This window comes from Mustela putorius, unplaced genomic scaffold (assembly GCF_011764305.1).
Source record: "Mustela putorius furo isolate JIRA1106 unplaced genomic scaffold, ASM1176430v1.1 tig00000174_pilon_pilon_pilon, whole genome shotgun sequence".
NCBI classification, from domain to species: domain Eukaryota; kingdom Metazoa; phylum Chordata; class Mammalia; order Carnivora; family Mustelidae; genus Mustela; species Mustela putorius.
In genome coordinates this window covers 28,426,041-28,443,018 of record NW_025421304.1, presented here as the reverse complement: position 1 = coordinate 28,443,018, position 16,978 = coordinate 28,426,041, and the positions used below count along the sequence as shown (strand labels likewise).

Sequence of the window (16,978 nt, the reverse complement as noted above, 5' to 3'; positions counted from 1 at the left end):
TGATCTCTGTCTGTCAAATAAATAAATAAAATCATTTAAAATAATTTTTAAAAATAAAAAAAGTTTTAATCAAATTATAAATAAATAAATAAATAAATATCAATGAAATCAGAAAAAAGAGGAACACCCTGGGATTCTGCAAGGCACAGGATGTACATTTCCAGAAAGAACTAGTCCACAAGGTTAAACCTGCAAATAGGTCAGGTGGGCCTTTGTGGGTATAATTTTGGCAGGATGCTTGAACCAGATGCCAGAATGAAATGAACTAATACCTAAAGGGAAATCAGGAAGGGAGGCACAAAGAATACTGAGGCCAATAGCTTCACTATATTTTTAATAAGCTAAGGGTACATAATAACTTCAGAACACTGACAGGTGAAGCATCATGCTCTATAAACTCTGTAATTCAGTTCTGGAACTTTACATCTAAATTCAAAACTTAAATATAGAACTGTTTCAGTGTTTGAAAGGAGTCATTCTATCAAGGCTACTGAGTACATCATCATAGAGACAGTCACTAAACTAAACGCCAAAGTTCCACCTCCACAAACCTTGGCACTCTCAAAAAGAGTCATCCAGCGCCAACAGAATCCTAAAGGAAAAGTCTAACCTCATCACGCCATACTACGCCACAAACTGGCATAAGCAACCCCCTTCCCGGCCATCCCCATCTGTCCAAAGCATCTGCCATCAGTTCTGTTCTACTCTTTAATCACCACAGACTCAAGCTGCCTAAGCAACCATGACTAAAAAGCCATTTCTCCAAGACCCACACAACTTCTTATTTGCTTCTCTGTAAATCCTCTCCCTTTCAACCACAATTTTCTAGAACTGAGAAATCCCAAAATCCAGATACAGACCTAATTAAAGAGACATCACCGCTGTGCCCTCACTGTGGTGACCCTTATAATGGCCCCGTTGTTCAATGTCAGAATTACATTTTGTTTTGCTCTGTATCTCTTAAAGTTTGGTTTTCATTCCTCCCTCTGTGGATACACTTTCGGATTATGACTACCTCAAGGCCACATGGCCACTAACACCATTTCCAACTATTCTGGAAGATGCCACTTTAAAGAGACAAATTCATAAGCTCCTTCCCCCACCCCCCATTTCTTATTTCCATGAATAACATCACAAAGCGCTGAGACCTCTCTATTCCTGCTCTTCACTCTGTCTCTTAGTCAATCAACCAGTCCTGCTCAATGATGACGCCTTGTAGGTATTTCTCTTGACTTCTCTCCATTCTGCCACTGCCCAAGGCCAGTCATCAACTTCTATCTCACCAGTTCCTACAACAGTCCTCCTCTCGGTCCCTGGTTCTAATCTCAACCTCCACCGTGGCAAACACTCCAGCCGCCTTCTATTGCAATCTTGCCTGTGTGCAGGGAAGGCAGCTGGAGGGGTAGTAGCAGTTTCCTGACATCTGGATTGCAGATGCAAGGCTGTGACCTTGAAACTACTGTTCCTCCAGCCCATACAAAGACTTCTGTAAACACCTAATTCCCCATACTAAATCCCTTCTGCTCAAAATACCTAGCATGGTTTCTGCTTCCTGCAATGAACCCTAAGTGATACAGCTTCAAATTTATGCATTTGGTACATTTCTGGATAATTTATCACAAAAATAGCACACCACACCCTTGCTCAAAATTCAGTGGTTCCTTAGTTCCAAAGAATAAAATCTCAAGTCCTCAGTAAAGCATAAAGGCCCTTTACAAAATGGTCTTGCCTTCTTACCCTCTCCTATAGCAGGGATCAGCAAACTGTCTACAAAGGGCCGGAGAGCAAATATTTTGGGCTTTGCAGACCACCTGATCTCTGCCACAGCTACATAACTCTGCCCCTTTGGAGCATAAAAGGGGCCATAGACAGTATGTAAATGAATAAGCATAGCTGTATTCAAATAAAATATTATTTACAAAAACAGGTGCTCAGAGAATTAAGACAAGCCACAGACCAGGGGAAAATATTTGCAAAAGACATATCTGATAAAGGACTATCACTCAAAATATATGAAGAACTCTTACAAGTCAACAATCAGAAAAGAAACCACCCAAGTAAAAAACAGACCAAGACCTGAAGACACCCCACCAAAGATGATACACAGGTGACAAAAAAAAATCTATGAAAGGGAGAACACTCTTGCACTGTTGGTGGGATTGCAAACTGGTGTAGCCACTCTGGAAAAGAGTATGGAGGTTCCTCAAAAAGTTAAAAATAGAGCTACCCTACGACCCAGCAACTGCACTACTAGGTATTTACCCAAAGGATACAAAATACAGATTCGAAGGGGCATATGCACCTCAATGTTCCCGATGTTTATAGCAGCATTGTCAACAATAGCCAAACTACAGAAAGAGCCCAAATGTCCACTGAATGATTAATGGATAAAAAAGTTGGGGTATGTGTGTATGTGTGTATAAAATGGAATATCAGGGGCACCTGGGTGGCTTAGAGGGTTAAAGCCTCTGCCTTCGGCTTAGGTCATGATCCCACCCGCATCGGGCTCTCTCCTTGGTGGGGAGCCTGCTTCCTCCTCTCTCTCTCTCTGCCTGCCTCTCTGCCTACTTGTGATCTCGCTCTGTCAAATAAATAAATAAAATCTTTAAAAAAAAAATAAAAAAATAAAAAATAAAATGGAATATCAGCCACCAAAAAGAATGAAACCTTGCCATTTGCAATGACGTGGATGGAGCCAGAAGGTGTTATGTGAAGTCAAGTAAGTTAAAGACAAATACCATAGGATTTGACTCATATGTGGAATTGAAGAAACAAAACAAATGAATACACTAGGAGAGGGAAAAAAGAGAGAGAAGTAAACCAGAATGATAGAGAACAAATTGAGGGTTGATGGTGGGGGGGTTAAATGAGTGATAGGTATTAAGGAGGGCACTTGTTGCAATCAGCTCTGGGTGTTGTACGTAAGTGATGAATCACTAAATTCTGCATCTGAAACCAATTTTATCATATATGTTAACTAACTACATTTAAATAAAAACTTGAAAGAAAAAAAATGCCGTACATCATATGTCATCAGGAAAATGCAAATTAAAACAGCAATGAGATACTACTACAAAGCTTTAAGAATGGCCAGAATCTAGAACACTGATAACACCAAATATTAGTGAGGGTACGGAACAATAGGAACTCTGTTTCATTGCTGGTGGGAAGGCAATACGGTGCAACCACTTTGGAAGACAGCCTGGCAGTTTCTTACAACAGTCACTCTCCTTGGTACCTGAAGGAGTTAAAACATGTACACACACAAAAAAACCCTGCACACAGATGTTTATACCAGCTTTATTCATGGTTGTCAAAACCTGGAAAGAATCAAGCCTGTTCTTCAGTAGGTGAATGGATGAATCAACTGTGGTACAGCCAATGGAGTATTATTCAGCACTAAAAAGAAATGAGCTCTCAGTCCATAAAGAGACAGGAAGGGAGCCTAAATACATATTACTGAGGAAAAGAAGCCAATCTGAGCCACATACTTTGATTCCAATTGTATGATGTTCTAGAAAAGGCAGCTTTTGGGAACCATAAAAGAATCAGTGGTTGCAGGAGTTGAGGGTGAGAGAAGGATGAAAAGGTCGAGCCCAGAGGATGCTCAGGGCAGCAAAACTAATCTATACGACACTAGAATGGTAGGTAAGTGTCATTGTAAGTTCATCAAAACTCACAGAACGTACAACACTGAGAGTGAATTGTAATGCCAACTACGGACTTTGGGGATAATGGTGTGTCCGTGTAGGTTCATCAACTGTTTAACAAATGGGCTATGCCAGTGTGTGATGTTGACAGAAGGCAAGACTGTGTATGTGGGGGCAGGAGGTTTATGGGAAATCTCCATTCAATTTTGCAGTAAACCTAACATTGCTCTTTAAAAAACCCCCCAAACCGAAGCAAGTAAACAGGTGGCATCCTAGAGCTGGTCTGTGAACCAGTTTGCTATAGCTATCTCCACAAATATCTTTTATACTGACATTAGCAAATGATTAATAGTTCCTCAAATATGCTAAGTTCTCTTTATTCTGCCTTGCCTTTGACCATGCTGTACCCTCTTCCTGGAGTGACTTGCCTTACGTTGATACCACACTGGTCTGCAAACTCCTTCCAAAGTACAGCTCAAACATGGGAGGCATTCCCCAAAACCCCCCAGGTAGATTCAGGAACACTTCCCATTACCTTCCTCTCGCATGTGAACTCACCACCACTACACAGTCCATTGTGCTACACTGATGGTCACCTTCGTATCTCCCACTAGATGTCCTTGATGACGGGGAGCATGGCTTTCCATCTGTTTATCACCACAACCTAGCTCAGAGCCCAGCATTCTTGTCTGTGGAACCAATATTGCCTTCAAGTGCAGACATCTGCCTTACCTTGTCCTAGTTCCTGAAAAGTTCCCAACCAGCTTTCTGGCACACACCACACCTCTCTAGGCTCACGGAGAAGAAATGCCCAAAAAATACCTACAAAATACATAGATCTGAAGAGATAAGTGTATAATAATGTATAGTGCAGGATTTTAATTAGTGCAAAATTAATAACGTATAAATGAATGTGTAATTAATCTCCATGATTACCTTTCAATGCCTTGCTTTGACAATGCAGTGAGGTTCCTGTCCACGGTCTCAATCCTATTCCAAATAAACCAACTACTCAGGAAAGAGTCCCTTGCAAGCAGGGACTGAATCTTAGTCATTTCTAAAGGAGTAAATGAATTCCACTTATTTCTCCTGTTACTCCTTTCTCTTCCTGAGCAATCCTGAGGCTCTACCCAGATGTGAAGTAGAAGCTGTTGGGGGAGGCTTGCATGAAAAATTGTAAAGGTGTTCAACTGTGTTTCATGTTGACTGGGTGACATCTCTAAGTAACTACAGTTTGGTCATCTCAAGTGCAGGAGAGGTAGCAGTGGCCAACGATGACTGAGAAAATGGCCCAGTGCCCAAAGGCTCAACTCCCGTCCTGTCCTTGCCTCTGTCCCCATTAGCTTTGCTTCCCAAACCCCCTTGGTCCGCCCAGGACTCCCAGCAGTGTTCCCAGCAGACTCACGCCCTGTTGAGTTTATTTTTCTTTCCTTTCTGGGCTCGGCTGTCTGCAGACACAGCTGATGAGCTATTTAGAGCTCACCAGAGACCTTGGGGCTTTGTAAGTCCCTGAGACGATAACTCTTTTAAATCTTCAGAGGTCATTAATGCCAAGGCAAGGGAGTCAATAAATTTCATATGCTTTCAACAAAGCAGGACAAAACTGAAAAGAGGAAAGAAGGGTGGGTGAAAACTCTATCCGAAGAGGTTCTGAAACTTCTACATGTAGAAGAATCACAGGGGAGCATGTTAAAACATGAGGTCTGCCCAACACTGGCCAGTGCTCACAGCTGGCCATGGACGTGGAGTAATTCCAGGTCTCCATCCCCTCACACCAAACACACAGAGGCACGGGCCTCCCTGCACATCTGCATCTACGCTTCCACAAAACAAATGTGGACACACACGACAAAGGAAAATTAATTGCTTAAGCTCCTGACAGCTTCTTCAACTAGATCTCTTTCAGTTTTCAGGCCCATTCATGAAATTCAACACCTCCCCTTTTTGTCTCCCCAGTTCCCTATAGAACTGTGGAAAATCCACAGGGATTCTTGACTGAGGAGCTAATTGGTCAAGTCAGAAGGCATCTCCAACTGTGCTTGGAGGAGCAGCACGGCTCACAGACAGCCCCGAGGGTTTCAGCTGTGAGCTGGGTTTCCCTCCTTGCCCTGATTTCACAGAAACGGCTGGGGAGGGGCGGAGGAAAAACTCACAGGTGACGGAGCATCAGCAAAGTACGGAGGACTCACACATCCCGACTTTCTACTCTCCAGTCTCGAATTACACACTCATTTCTAACCGAACGGTACCTCTGGAGACAGCTGTCAGTACCGGCGCGGATCCCCTCTGCCGGGTCCTTTCCCTCCACGGACGCCCCACTGGTGGCTTCTCTCGTTGACTGTTCACTCCCTCCACTAGTCAGTCCCTGAGATATCGGACTGAACCCTCACACAAGAGACCACAGTCTCTCTGCAAACTCCCACTTCCACTCTCTCCTCCATCTTTCCCTCCACACCCACAGATTTCTTCTCCCTCTGAAGTGCCCAGAACGCTCATAGTTTTATCTGCCTGTTGCACACAGATCTCATGTATCATGAAGACTGTGAACCGGCCATGGAAAGGGGAGGCCATGCTCCTGGCAAGCCGTGTGCAGTGTGTGCACGGTACCAGGCACATATCAGATCTGCAAAACCTGAATTGACTTAGGCACCGTTCCCAAAGTCAGCTCTCATTCCAGCAAAATAAAATAAATGCTTGGGGATTATTAAAGGGTGTGGTAGGTACTCCCTGTGCCAATGAGCATGCGCTCTCCCAGGGGGCTCCGTCCCACACCAGGCCCGCTCCACCACTGCCCTGGAAGAAGGAACACTGGCTGAGGACGCCGGGCAGAATGATACGGACAGAATCCGGGGGCGCCACGTAATCATGCCCACTCCAATCAAACACCAAATAGTGTCAGGCCGGGCCTCTCAGGCCACCAACACTAGCACTGTTTGGACACATTATCTGGCAGTGGCCGGCTTCCATCTGGAACCCGTTCCCCCCAACTCCCAAATTAAATTCTCAAGCCTCAGGCTGAAGTGACAGGAGCACGACCTATGAAGCCGATGTAAAGCACCGACTTAAAATCAGTGGCTACTGCTACATAGATCAACCAGGCAGAAGGAAGAGAAGTGGTCGTTATGGAGCCTGAAGAAATCCTAAGTTCTGACATCTGTCTGCCTCAACAGCCAATGACAGTGTCCCCAACCTAATACCATTGCTGTTCGGTTTTCTCAGATTGACAGAGGACACTTCTTCCCTTTTTATTGTGAAATAAATCATGCAAACCAAAGAATACATTAAATATATGTTCTGTTCAAAGATGAGTAGGATGAACACATGGGGACCTGTATCCACAAGGCGGGGAAATTTCCGTGTGCTTTTTCCTTGTTTTAAGCACCTCCGGCCCCACAGTGAAAACCAACCTACTAAATTCAAGGTCATTTATTCCCTTCCATTTTTTAGGGCTTTACTGGTTATAAAGGCATCCATAAAAAATATATATGGTTTATTTGGACATTTTTAAACTTTATATAAATTACATCATACTGTGGGATTTTCCCCCATGCCCTGCCTCTCTTGTTCAACATTATGTTTCTGAGATTCCACCACATTGATGCCACTGCCTTTCACCCATTTTAGTATGGGATGGTACTTCCCTGTAAGACTACACAACAATTTATATTTACCTTACTCAACCAGACCCACTGACAGCATACTAATGCGGTGTGTCTATAAATCAGTTTATGCCACATGATAAAATAACTAGGGATGTTTCACCCAATTCTTCTTTTTTTTTTTAAAGACTGTATTTATCTATTTACTTACTTATTTATTTATTTATTTGAGAGAGTGAAAGAACACGAGCAGGGCAGGTGGCAGAGGGAGAGGGAGAACCAGGCTCCCTGCTCAGCAGGGACCCATGCTGAGCAGGGAGCCCGATGCGGGGCTCATTCCCAGGACCCCAGGGATCATGACCCAAGACGAAGGCAGCTGTTAATGGACTGAGCCACTCAGACGCCCCTCACCCAATTCTTCTTAAAGAGTGAGCAAGATCCCACTGAAAGACACAGCTGGGGCGGGTGGTGGTGGTGGTGGAGTCTTATTCTACAAGCAAATGGTCCCTTGACTGGATGACCTTGGGTAGATGAACCCTTAAATAAAACCCTCACATGCTTCTAGTTCGACAGCTTAATAAAGGAGGTGGAAGGAGAGGAAAAGATGTTTGACTTTACCATTTTCACCTTCATGGACACGTCAAAGCATCTTTGATCAGAGTGAATAGCACCCACGACCAAAAAAAAAACCTACCCACCAGACAGCAAAGGCTAAATATTTAGTCTAGGAGGCAGCAAGCAGAAGCCCATCCTCTCTACCCGAGGAAACCAAGGACAGCAGAGGACTGTCCTTGAATCCTGCAGGTTTGATTCGTCACCCTGCTAATTACAGACCTTGATGCAAAAACATCAGCCAGGCCACACTTCTCAGATTTGTAGGCGAGGAAATGGGTACGAAGGAGCGTCTCCAGAGCAAAGGCAGCCCCTGCCACTGTCCCTGAGCACTCCCAGTGTGCAAGGCCCTCACTCAGCCTGACACAGCTCATCTCAGTTAATTCCAACAACAACCCCGTGAGGCAGGCAATATCCCCATTTTGCATCTGAAAAAACTGAGGTGTCAAGAGGTTTAATGGCTTGTCCAATATCACACAGCAAGTAAACGACAGGCCAAGACTCAATCTACTTTTTCTGCTAGTAAAGCCCCATACCTTGATCCAGCCAACTACCCTACTACCACCTGCCTGCGCACACTCGTCTTCAGTGCAGCGGCGACAGGGACAACAGTTCGTAGGGACAGAGAAGACACTGCCTGCAGGAGAACCTTTCAAAAGTGTCTGCTACTGAATGGCAGCAGGCTCCATGTGAATAAATACTTGGATGGCAGAGGCCTGTGAAAGCTCAGCAGCCATGCGTGGAAGATGCTACAGGAGCAAAGCAGACAAGGGCAAGCTCCCATAGCACTCAAACTACTTGGAGGGCATGCTGCCCACCCATAGTTAATTAGCATCGAACATCTACTGTGGCTTATGAGAAAAGGTGCATCCAATTCTCTGCTGAAGTCTGGTTGCTGCTTTATAAGACAACAACCCTCAACACAAAACAACAAAGAAGGGCTCCTAGGACATGTGAGTTTCAAGATCTACTCAATAGAGAACTTCAGAGAGCAATAAATGGGTCAAGAACTTAATTCCAAAGTTGTTAAGGGTTGGAGCCTGCCTTCCAGCCCCCAAATAAGTGACATCAGTTGCATATGACACAAAACTTTCCAAGTCAGCTCAAAGACCAAGATGGCAGCTGCTAGGGCCAAAGCTAAGAAGGCATCATTCTCAGAGACTGAAATGCTGAGGTGTTCTTCTCCGCCAGCTATTCACCACCAAAGAGATTCTGTTTTCTCTAGCTCGAGGTGTCCCTCATGCCTCTGTTGACACAACATTTGCCAATTATATCATTGGTCCTTACCCTGTGAGACTTGACTATTTATCCCAACTTATAACTCACCTAGCAAGTCAAGGAAAAGAGTGAATGGTCTTCGGGATGTGAGGCAACACCTTTGCACAGGCTTGGGGAAAAGAGAACAGGGAAATGGTACCCTGGCTTCTACTGACGCTACACACAAAAGATGAAAACATGCAACCCTCTCTTGCTCCCAACACCTCCCTGGCCAACCCTTAAAATCAATGAGTCCAGAGGCAGCTGGTGGCTATCATTACAGGGATCTTTCAAGATGCTGTGGGTAGGGGCACCTGGGTGGCTCGGTGGGTTAAAGCCTCTGCCTTTGCCTCAGGTCATGATCCCAGGGTCCTGGGATCCAGCCCTGAATCGGGCTCTCTGCTCAGCAGGGAGCCTGCTTCCCTTCCCCTCTCTCTGCCTGCCTCTCTGCCTACTTGTAATCTCTGTCTGTCAAATAAATAAATAAAATCTTAAAAAAAAAAAAAAAGAGGGGCACCTGAGTGGCTCAGTGGGGTAAGCCTCTGCCTTCAGCTCAGGTCATGATCTCAGGGTCCTGGGATCGAGCCCCGCATCAGGCTCTCTGCTCAGCAGGGATGCTGTGGGTACTGGCTGAAGTCATACTGTGTTTCTCAAAGCATTACTCCCACTCCTTCCCTGGGATTTGTTCAGGAAGACTAATTTTACTAGTTTTTTCATCTACTCTCTGCAGATAGTAACGATTTACAAATTACAGTCATAAGATGCTTTTCCCTAACATTTCCTTTAAACATCTGGAGATTTTGTACACCGTGATAGATAAATAAATAAATAAATAAATAAATTTTTAAGAGTCCCCAAGTCCATCTTCCCCACCTCTCTAACATACCTGGGAATTCAGGTGGCATGGAAGTAAATCTGCACTGTTACCCCACACATAAGATGGGTATGTCAATAAATAAAATTAAGTCATTCCTCATAGCTATAATAAGTATAACATAACATAACATAACATAACTCAGACTCCAAGAGCAGGAGGGAATCATGGATCACCCCCCAAAATAGAAATGCACAACAGAAAATCTCACATATAAAAAACCATTGCTCTAAGCATTTCGTGTGTATACCAAAAGGATAACTGTGGTCACTGCCCCCGTAACATAAAACACCAGTTAAGCTCTGTTCAACAGTCTCTCTTACCCAAATAACCAGCTTAACCAGTCCTGATCGCTGACAAGGAACCCCTGACCCTCCCAAGAATCCTGAATTCTGTATTCCCCTCTGGACCTCCTTAACACAGTAAGTCAGTTGGAAATTTCCAAGAGTTTCTAACATTAATTGTTCCCCGCCACCTCCCAACAGGTTTTCAATAGCTTTGAGCACCTTCCTAGCTCCTACTCATCCACAAGGGGGGGCTCTTACCGCGATCTCCCACCAAAGCAGTTTGTGCTGGGGGGCTGGTGACGGTTCTCTGGAGCAACAGCGGTCCCACTGGATTCTCTCGAGGGTGGCTGGGATCCTAAACAGGAGACCCATCACAAGAAAAGACAGAAACATTGAGAAGCTCAACCTTTGTTTGAGATGTGGCTCAGGAGCAAAGTCCAGTTCGTGCATCCAAGTGCCCCACCACATGGGACCCTGGCAGTCTAGCCAACTGCGGCCTCCAGCAGGAACACGAATAGGGACAGCCAGATGGGATTCGAGCAGGGCCCCAGAGCAGAGGCGCTCAAACCTGGGAAACAGCTCTTCTTCTCCAAGACCTTCAAGAACATCTGAGGCACTTATAAGCAACTTGCCTGTGCATTTAATAAACTTCAGCCGCATCATAGGAGACAGAGAGCAGATGCTGACCAGGCAAAGTAGGGGCAAGCAGTGGGAGCATTTGTCTGTATCGCAACCAGAAAGCTTTTTAAAAATCCAAAGCCAATTCAATTCAAATCAAATCATGACACTCTTGCTCAAGACTCCTCAACAGCTTTCGGCTTCTTAAGATGAAGTCCAAAATCCTCACCAAGGTCTTCGAGACTGTGGTGATCTGAACTGACCTGCTCTTATGGGCTTACCTGCCACCACCCTCCTTCTTGCTCTCCCTGGTCCAGCCACCCAGACCACTTCTGCTTCCACTGCAGGCTAAGCTTATTCCCACCTCAGGGCCTTTGCACAGGGGATCCCTCTACCTCTTATTCAGCCACCCCATTCCCAAACCTCCATCTTGGCCTATCTAAACTCTTCAACTCCAGTGGGTCTGAGCTTCCTCAAAGAAATCTTTCCTGGCCCCCAATTTAAGTGAGATCCCCCTAAAGTATGAGAATCTCATATCACCTGGTACTTTTACTTCATCGCTTTTGTCATGATTACAATTACATAATTATTTCTTCGTTTACCTGTTTCATGTCTAACATCCCTGCACCCACCAAGTAAATCATGAGCTCCTAGGAGCAGAGACCATATGAATTTGCCCCTGCCATCTGGCTAGCACCTGGTCCAAGATTTAGTACATACCAGGTGCTCAATTATAGAAATACGTGCAGAATGAGTTAATGATGCATGTTTCCTCCTCCATGCACCTACAGTACCCGAAGCATCACTCCATCCAGGGAGGATTCTCCAGTCAAGGCCCATCCAATTACTGAGATTCTACCCAAATTCCCTTAAATTAGAATTCAAATTTCACTCCCTTGAAGCTCCAGAAAGGCTGTTTAGGGCTTGGAAAGTGCTATAGTTACCTCACATTTAACAAGAAAAATTGTGGAGAAACCCAACCCATCTCAGACCTCAGACTTCATGAAATAATTTCCTGCTAGATCCAAAGGTGACTAATTTCAGACTAGATCAAAAGAAACAAACTGCCCTCACTCAGGACAGAGTGGGAGATACTCCAATTTCCCTGCTTCTGCCTGTATTTTGCTAGTGTGAATCTCTAAGACATACAGTCCCCTTTCCTAACCAATACCGTCATATAAAAGTCACCTTCAAGATCCCCCAGGAAGTGTAACTGTACTGGGAGGAAAAAATGGGCCCAAGTAACATTTAATAAAGACACTTTATGTTCCAGAGCCCATGTGGGATGAAAAGATATTTTCTCTGCCCTCAAAGCAAAACAACAACACACTTGACATTTATTTTGGTCCTTTATCAGAAAGCTGCCCTTAAAAAACCATGTCACAGTTTTGATCATGCTAAGATTGTTAGGAGGATTCAGGACTAGCTACAGGCAAGGGCTAAGTGGGACCCAAAGGCAGGTACCTGGCGAGAACCAAGCCCCCCGCATGCCCCACCCCAGCCCTGCCCCATCCCGGCACAGCCCCAGGGAGCAGGGCGGCACTCACCGTCTGTCACGGCGCTGCCATTAGGCACACTTCCCAGATCAACAGTTGGCCCGTCCAGGAAAATTGTCAGCTCACCACCCGAGACAACACCGCCTTTGTTCTCTGTCTGCAGGTTCAGGGTCAGCTGCGTGTTCTCCACTGTTGAACACGAAAAGCAACAGGGATGGACTAAACTAAATGCACCCCAAGTTAAGATTCTGTAAGTTCTCTGCCCTCATTTAACCTAGTCTGGCACCCCAGGCAATTTTTTTCTGTCACTTCGAATCTGTCTTGTGGCATGGAAAGAGGAATGGGAAGGAAGAGGTCTCATTGTCATCACTGTTGTATTAGACTGCGGGGAAAGGCTGGACTCTTATTTTTCTAAACACGTTGTATCTTTATAATTTCAATGTGACTGATCTGTTTGGTTATACTTGCAGGGCTGTGATTAAAGTCCAGAGATATTGATGGCATATAGGGGAAGCAGTGAGAAGCAGCATCCCCCTACCCACATAAAGAACGGTGGCAAAAAAAGAAGAGAAACAGGTCAGGAGACCTGAGGAAATGTCATCAGGAGTCCTCTCTAGATGAGGAATTAAAGATTATCTGTATGTTAAAAATATTGTTTTTAATTTTCACTTCTGAAGATGTTTCACTTAGAAATAAGGAAAAATGTTTAAGCAACAGAAGTTCAACAAAGGTAAGTCAGCCCCACAACAGTCACACAGCCGTGGGTTAGTCCCTGAGGAGAAAGCAGTCGACAAGTAGCTCTGTAAGGAGTAAGAAGGCACCTCACTGTCGCCTGGCCCCTAGAACACCAGGCAGTCAAGTCCTGTGGGCGAGCAAGAAGAGTCAGGAAACCACAGCAGAAAAACAGAACAAACTGACACGAGGCAGAAGCCCCAAGCCCTCCATGGTCTGGAAACTGCTGTACCCCACCCCCCAAACCTCACCACCAAGCTTGGCCACAGGGAACAGCTTCCACCCAGTTATGCTCAGGAGCTAAAACCTCCAGTTCAGGGTCACTCGGTAATGACCGAGAGAACAGCATTTACGAGGATTTCCAAAGGGCATGCGGTTGTTCCATGCCTTCCCACACCTTACAGAGCCAGGCTAGGAGAGCACCACATATTCCAACCTCCTTCCCCACCCACCACCCAACGAAACCACCTGCTCTACTCTATCTCTTAATTGCTACTCTATTATTATAAGCTATCTCACTGGTTTTCTATCATGAAGCAGCATATGCATAAAAAAGTCTCTCTTTTAAGTACTGTCTAGAAACAAATTCCCCCAACTAAAAAAGCCAGCCCCAAATCTAAGATACAGACACAATCCTTTAAGAACCAAGGAAAAGTCTGGATCAATTCAAGGATCTACTATAAGAATGTGGAAACCAGTTACCTTTGCCTGCTCAAGTTCTCCTAAGTATCTCTACCTTCCCTCACTCTCTCTTGCCTGTAATGGATCTCTCCAAGTCCTTTTGAGCCTGTTGCTACTTTCAGTCAGTTTCACTCAGGGGCTTGGTGAGCTCCAAATATTTCTATAAAGTAATACCTGTAATCTGAAAACGAGTTCCTTCACAAGTCTAGCTCTTGGGAAAGAACTGAAGCCTTTCGACCACCAGCACCCCTTTGCCAGCCTTGCAAATGAGCCACCCAGAAAGGAGGGCCTCCAGCCCCAGTTGAGCCTTCAGACAACTGTGGTCCAACCACCGTAGAGACTAGAACCTCATGAGATCTCCTAGGCCAGATCTCCCAACTAAGCCACTCATAAATCCTGACCCACCGAAACCCGCAGGTAATAAATACTTAATATTATTACTTAAAAGAGAAGTCAAGGGGTGTCTCCCTACTGTATTATGCAGGATCCAGGGCCTAAGTCCCTAGCAGGTAGTACAGCACAGAGGTTCAGGACGGGCACCAGCCAGGCAGACTGGGTTCAAATCTCAGTTCCACTACTTAGTAGCTATAGCATTATGCAAATTATTTAACATGAGCCTCAGTCTCCCCACCTGGAAAACAGGAATAGCAAGAGCACATTTATTAGGGCCCCACAGGCTCCTAATAGCCTGTCATTTTTATTATCTCCCTGTTGACTTTCTTGTCTTCAGGCTGAAGAGTCCCAATTTCTCTTGGTCTAACTTGTTCACTGTGAAGGTGTACTTCTCTGGACCTTTTGGAGCCTTTTCCAGGTTTTAGCAACAAACTTCAAAAAGTCTTCCAAGGTGAACTACCTAACCATCCTAAGGACCAATCACCTTCTCATCTTGATTCTAGGACACTTCCGAAAGATGCCCTGCCTTCTGAACTCAGAAATGTGCTGGGATGAGCATTTCAAAAGGGTTCCTTGATTCTTTTCTCAGTATCTCAAAAACCATTATTTTACAAATGGAGTGTGGGCATGGCTTTCCCTCCTTTCTAGAGGGATGATATTGGTCAAAGGGAAGCTAGGGGAGCCCCAGGCTTCTTGTTGCTTATTTCAAACCCCTGAAAGTCATACTGCCATGGTCCTCTGACAGAAGCCACAGGCATAACTTGAAGTTTTCTCTACACGGTCTCGTCTTAAGGTTCCAACTTAGCTCTTCTCTCTACCCATTAGTCACGTCCAGTAGTCATTATATACTTGTAGGCTCCGAAGTGACCTTGCAATGCCTTGAGATACATTTTGCCTTCCCAAAAACCTAGGGAGGAGGGACATCTTTCCTCTTTAAACAAAACTTTTCAGACCATAATTCCTCCTTTGTTCTATTTACTAAAAAAAGAGTCAGAGAGACCTCTGACCATCGCCGTCCTCACCAAGTGATCAAATGAAGCATTCCTAAGAGCGAGACAAGCTCACACACACACACACACACACACACACACACTTTCCTGACGTGATGCAGCATGAGGCACACAACATCATTTTTAAAGTCTTCTTGCTAAAAGCACTGAGCCTGAATTCAATTAAGCCACTCAATCTCCTTCCTGACATACATGAAATAAGGGGACAGAGAAATAAATTCAACAGTGCCACGAGGAAGCAATCAGACAAACCCAGAATATGGGACATCTATACAATAACTGTCCCGGGCTCTTCAAAAAGACAATGTCATCAAATGGATTTCTTTTCTGAAGATAGTGGGACAAGGAGGAGACTCTTTTAGATCTGAGCAAACATAATCACCAAATGCCATGCAATGTTTTATTAAACATTAGTTTGAAAAAAATATTCTTGGGGTGGAGTGCCTGAGTGACATAGTCAGTTGAGTGTCTGACTCTTGGTTTTAGCTTAGGTAGTGATCTCAGGGTCATGAGATCGAGCCCAGTCTCAGGCTCCATGCTCAGCACAGAGTCTGCTTAAGACTCTCTCCCTCTCTCCACCCCTTCCCCCCACAACACTCTCTCTCAAATAAATAAATAAAATCTAAAAACAATATATTCTTGGGGTAAGTGGAGAAATTTATATCCAGACTGATTGGATATTAAATGTTGTCTGAAATGACTGTTAATTTTCTTAGGTTCAATAAGAACATGTGGTTTTACATATGAACGCTCCTAGTCTTGAGAGATGCAAGAAGATTTTGAGGGTATCTACAATTACTGAATGGTTCTTATAGGAGAATAATCTGCAGTTCTGGGGAAGGAAGTGTCACCATAGCTGCAATTTACCTTCAACTGCTTTGGGGGGAAAATGCATGTGCCCACGGGGCTCACACATACAGATAAAACAAATGCAACAAAATGGTAACAAGTGTCGGGTCAAGGTGGAGGGCGTCTGGGTGTTCATTATATTCTTCTTCCCATTCTCTTGTCTGTTCAAAAATTTCATAATACAAAGTTGGAAAAGGGTTTTTTTTTTTTAATTGGCAAGGCTATTAAAAAATTAAACCTCTGAGAACAGAACACCCCATTATTCTCTTTGAAAAAAATACCTGAGCCAGGGGAGCCCTACAATGCATAATGGGACTAAAGAAACCATTAGCTAATTGAGTGACAGACTTGAGCGTACAGGGGAGGCTGAAAGGAGTAAGTGTGGCTGGAAAACATACACTGGAAGCGGAGTTATAAATAGCAGCCTTAGCCAGTTCGCCTCTGGGGCCCTCGGGTTTCACTACAGCCACGCGGACGACTCTACAAAGGGCCTTTCTCTCGCAGCAGGTCTTCCTACTGCCTTTTGAGGCATTGCTCAAACACCAAGAAATCGCTGAAAAAAGGGGCATGGTAAGACGACTGCCATAAACCAGAATGAGACTGTGCCCAGGAAGCGCACCAGTCACTCTCGGCCTCGTCATCCCCACCCCACCCGTGGTCGTGGCATCCACGTGTGTGTAGAGAGCACCTACTAGTTGAGTCACTGAGACTTTTTTTTTTTTTAAGATTTTATTTATTTATTTGACAGAGAGAGTACAAGTATGCAGAGCAGCAGGCAGAGGGAGAGGGAGAAGCAGACTTCCTGCTGAGCAGGGAGCCTGATGCGGGACTCGATCCCAGGGCCCTGGGATCATGACCTGAGCCGAAGGCAGCCACTTAACCGACTGAGCCACCCGGATGCCCCGGGTCACTGAGATTTA

General features: G+C 44.9%; 1 protein-coding gene across 2 annotated transcripts in view; it reads right to left on the bottom strand.

Annotated features, from left to right (window-relative positions):
- The window catches only part of WWP2 (WW domain containing E3 ubiquitin protein ligase 2), a 143,322-nt gene that overhangs the window by 68,788 nt on the left and 57,556 nt on the right, over positions 1-16,978 (bottom strand). For both annotated transcript variants that reach the window (XM_045076244.1, XM_045076245.1), the window contains 2 exons: positions 12,445-12,582; positions 10,538-10,634 (listed from right to left, as the gene is read on the bottom strand). In XM_045076244.1, the coding sequence (XP_044932179.1) occupies positions 10,538-10,634; positions 12,445-12,582 (235 nt within the window). The remainder of the gene's footprint in view (positions 1-10,537; positions 10,635-12,444; positions 12,583-16,978) is intronic.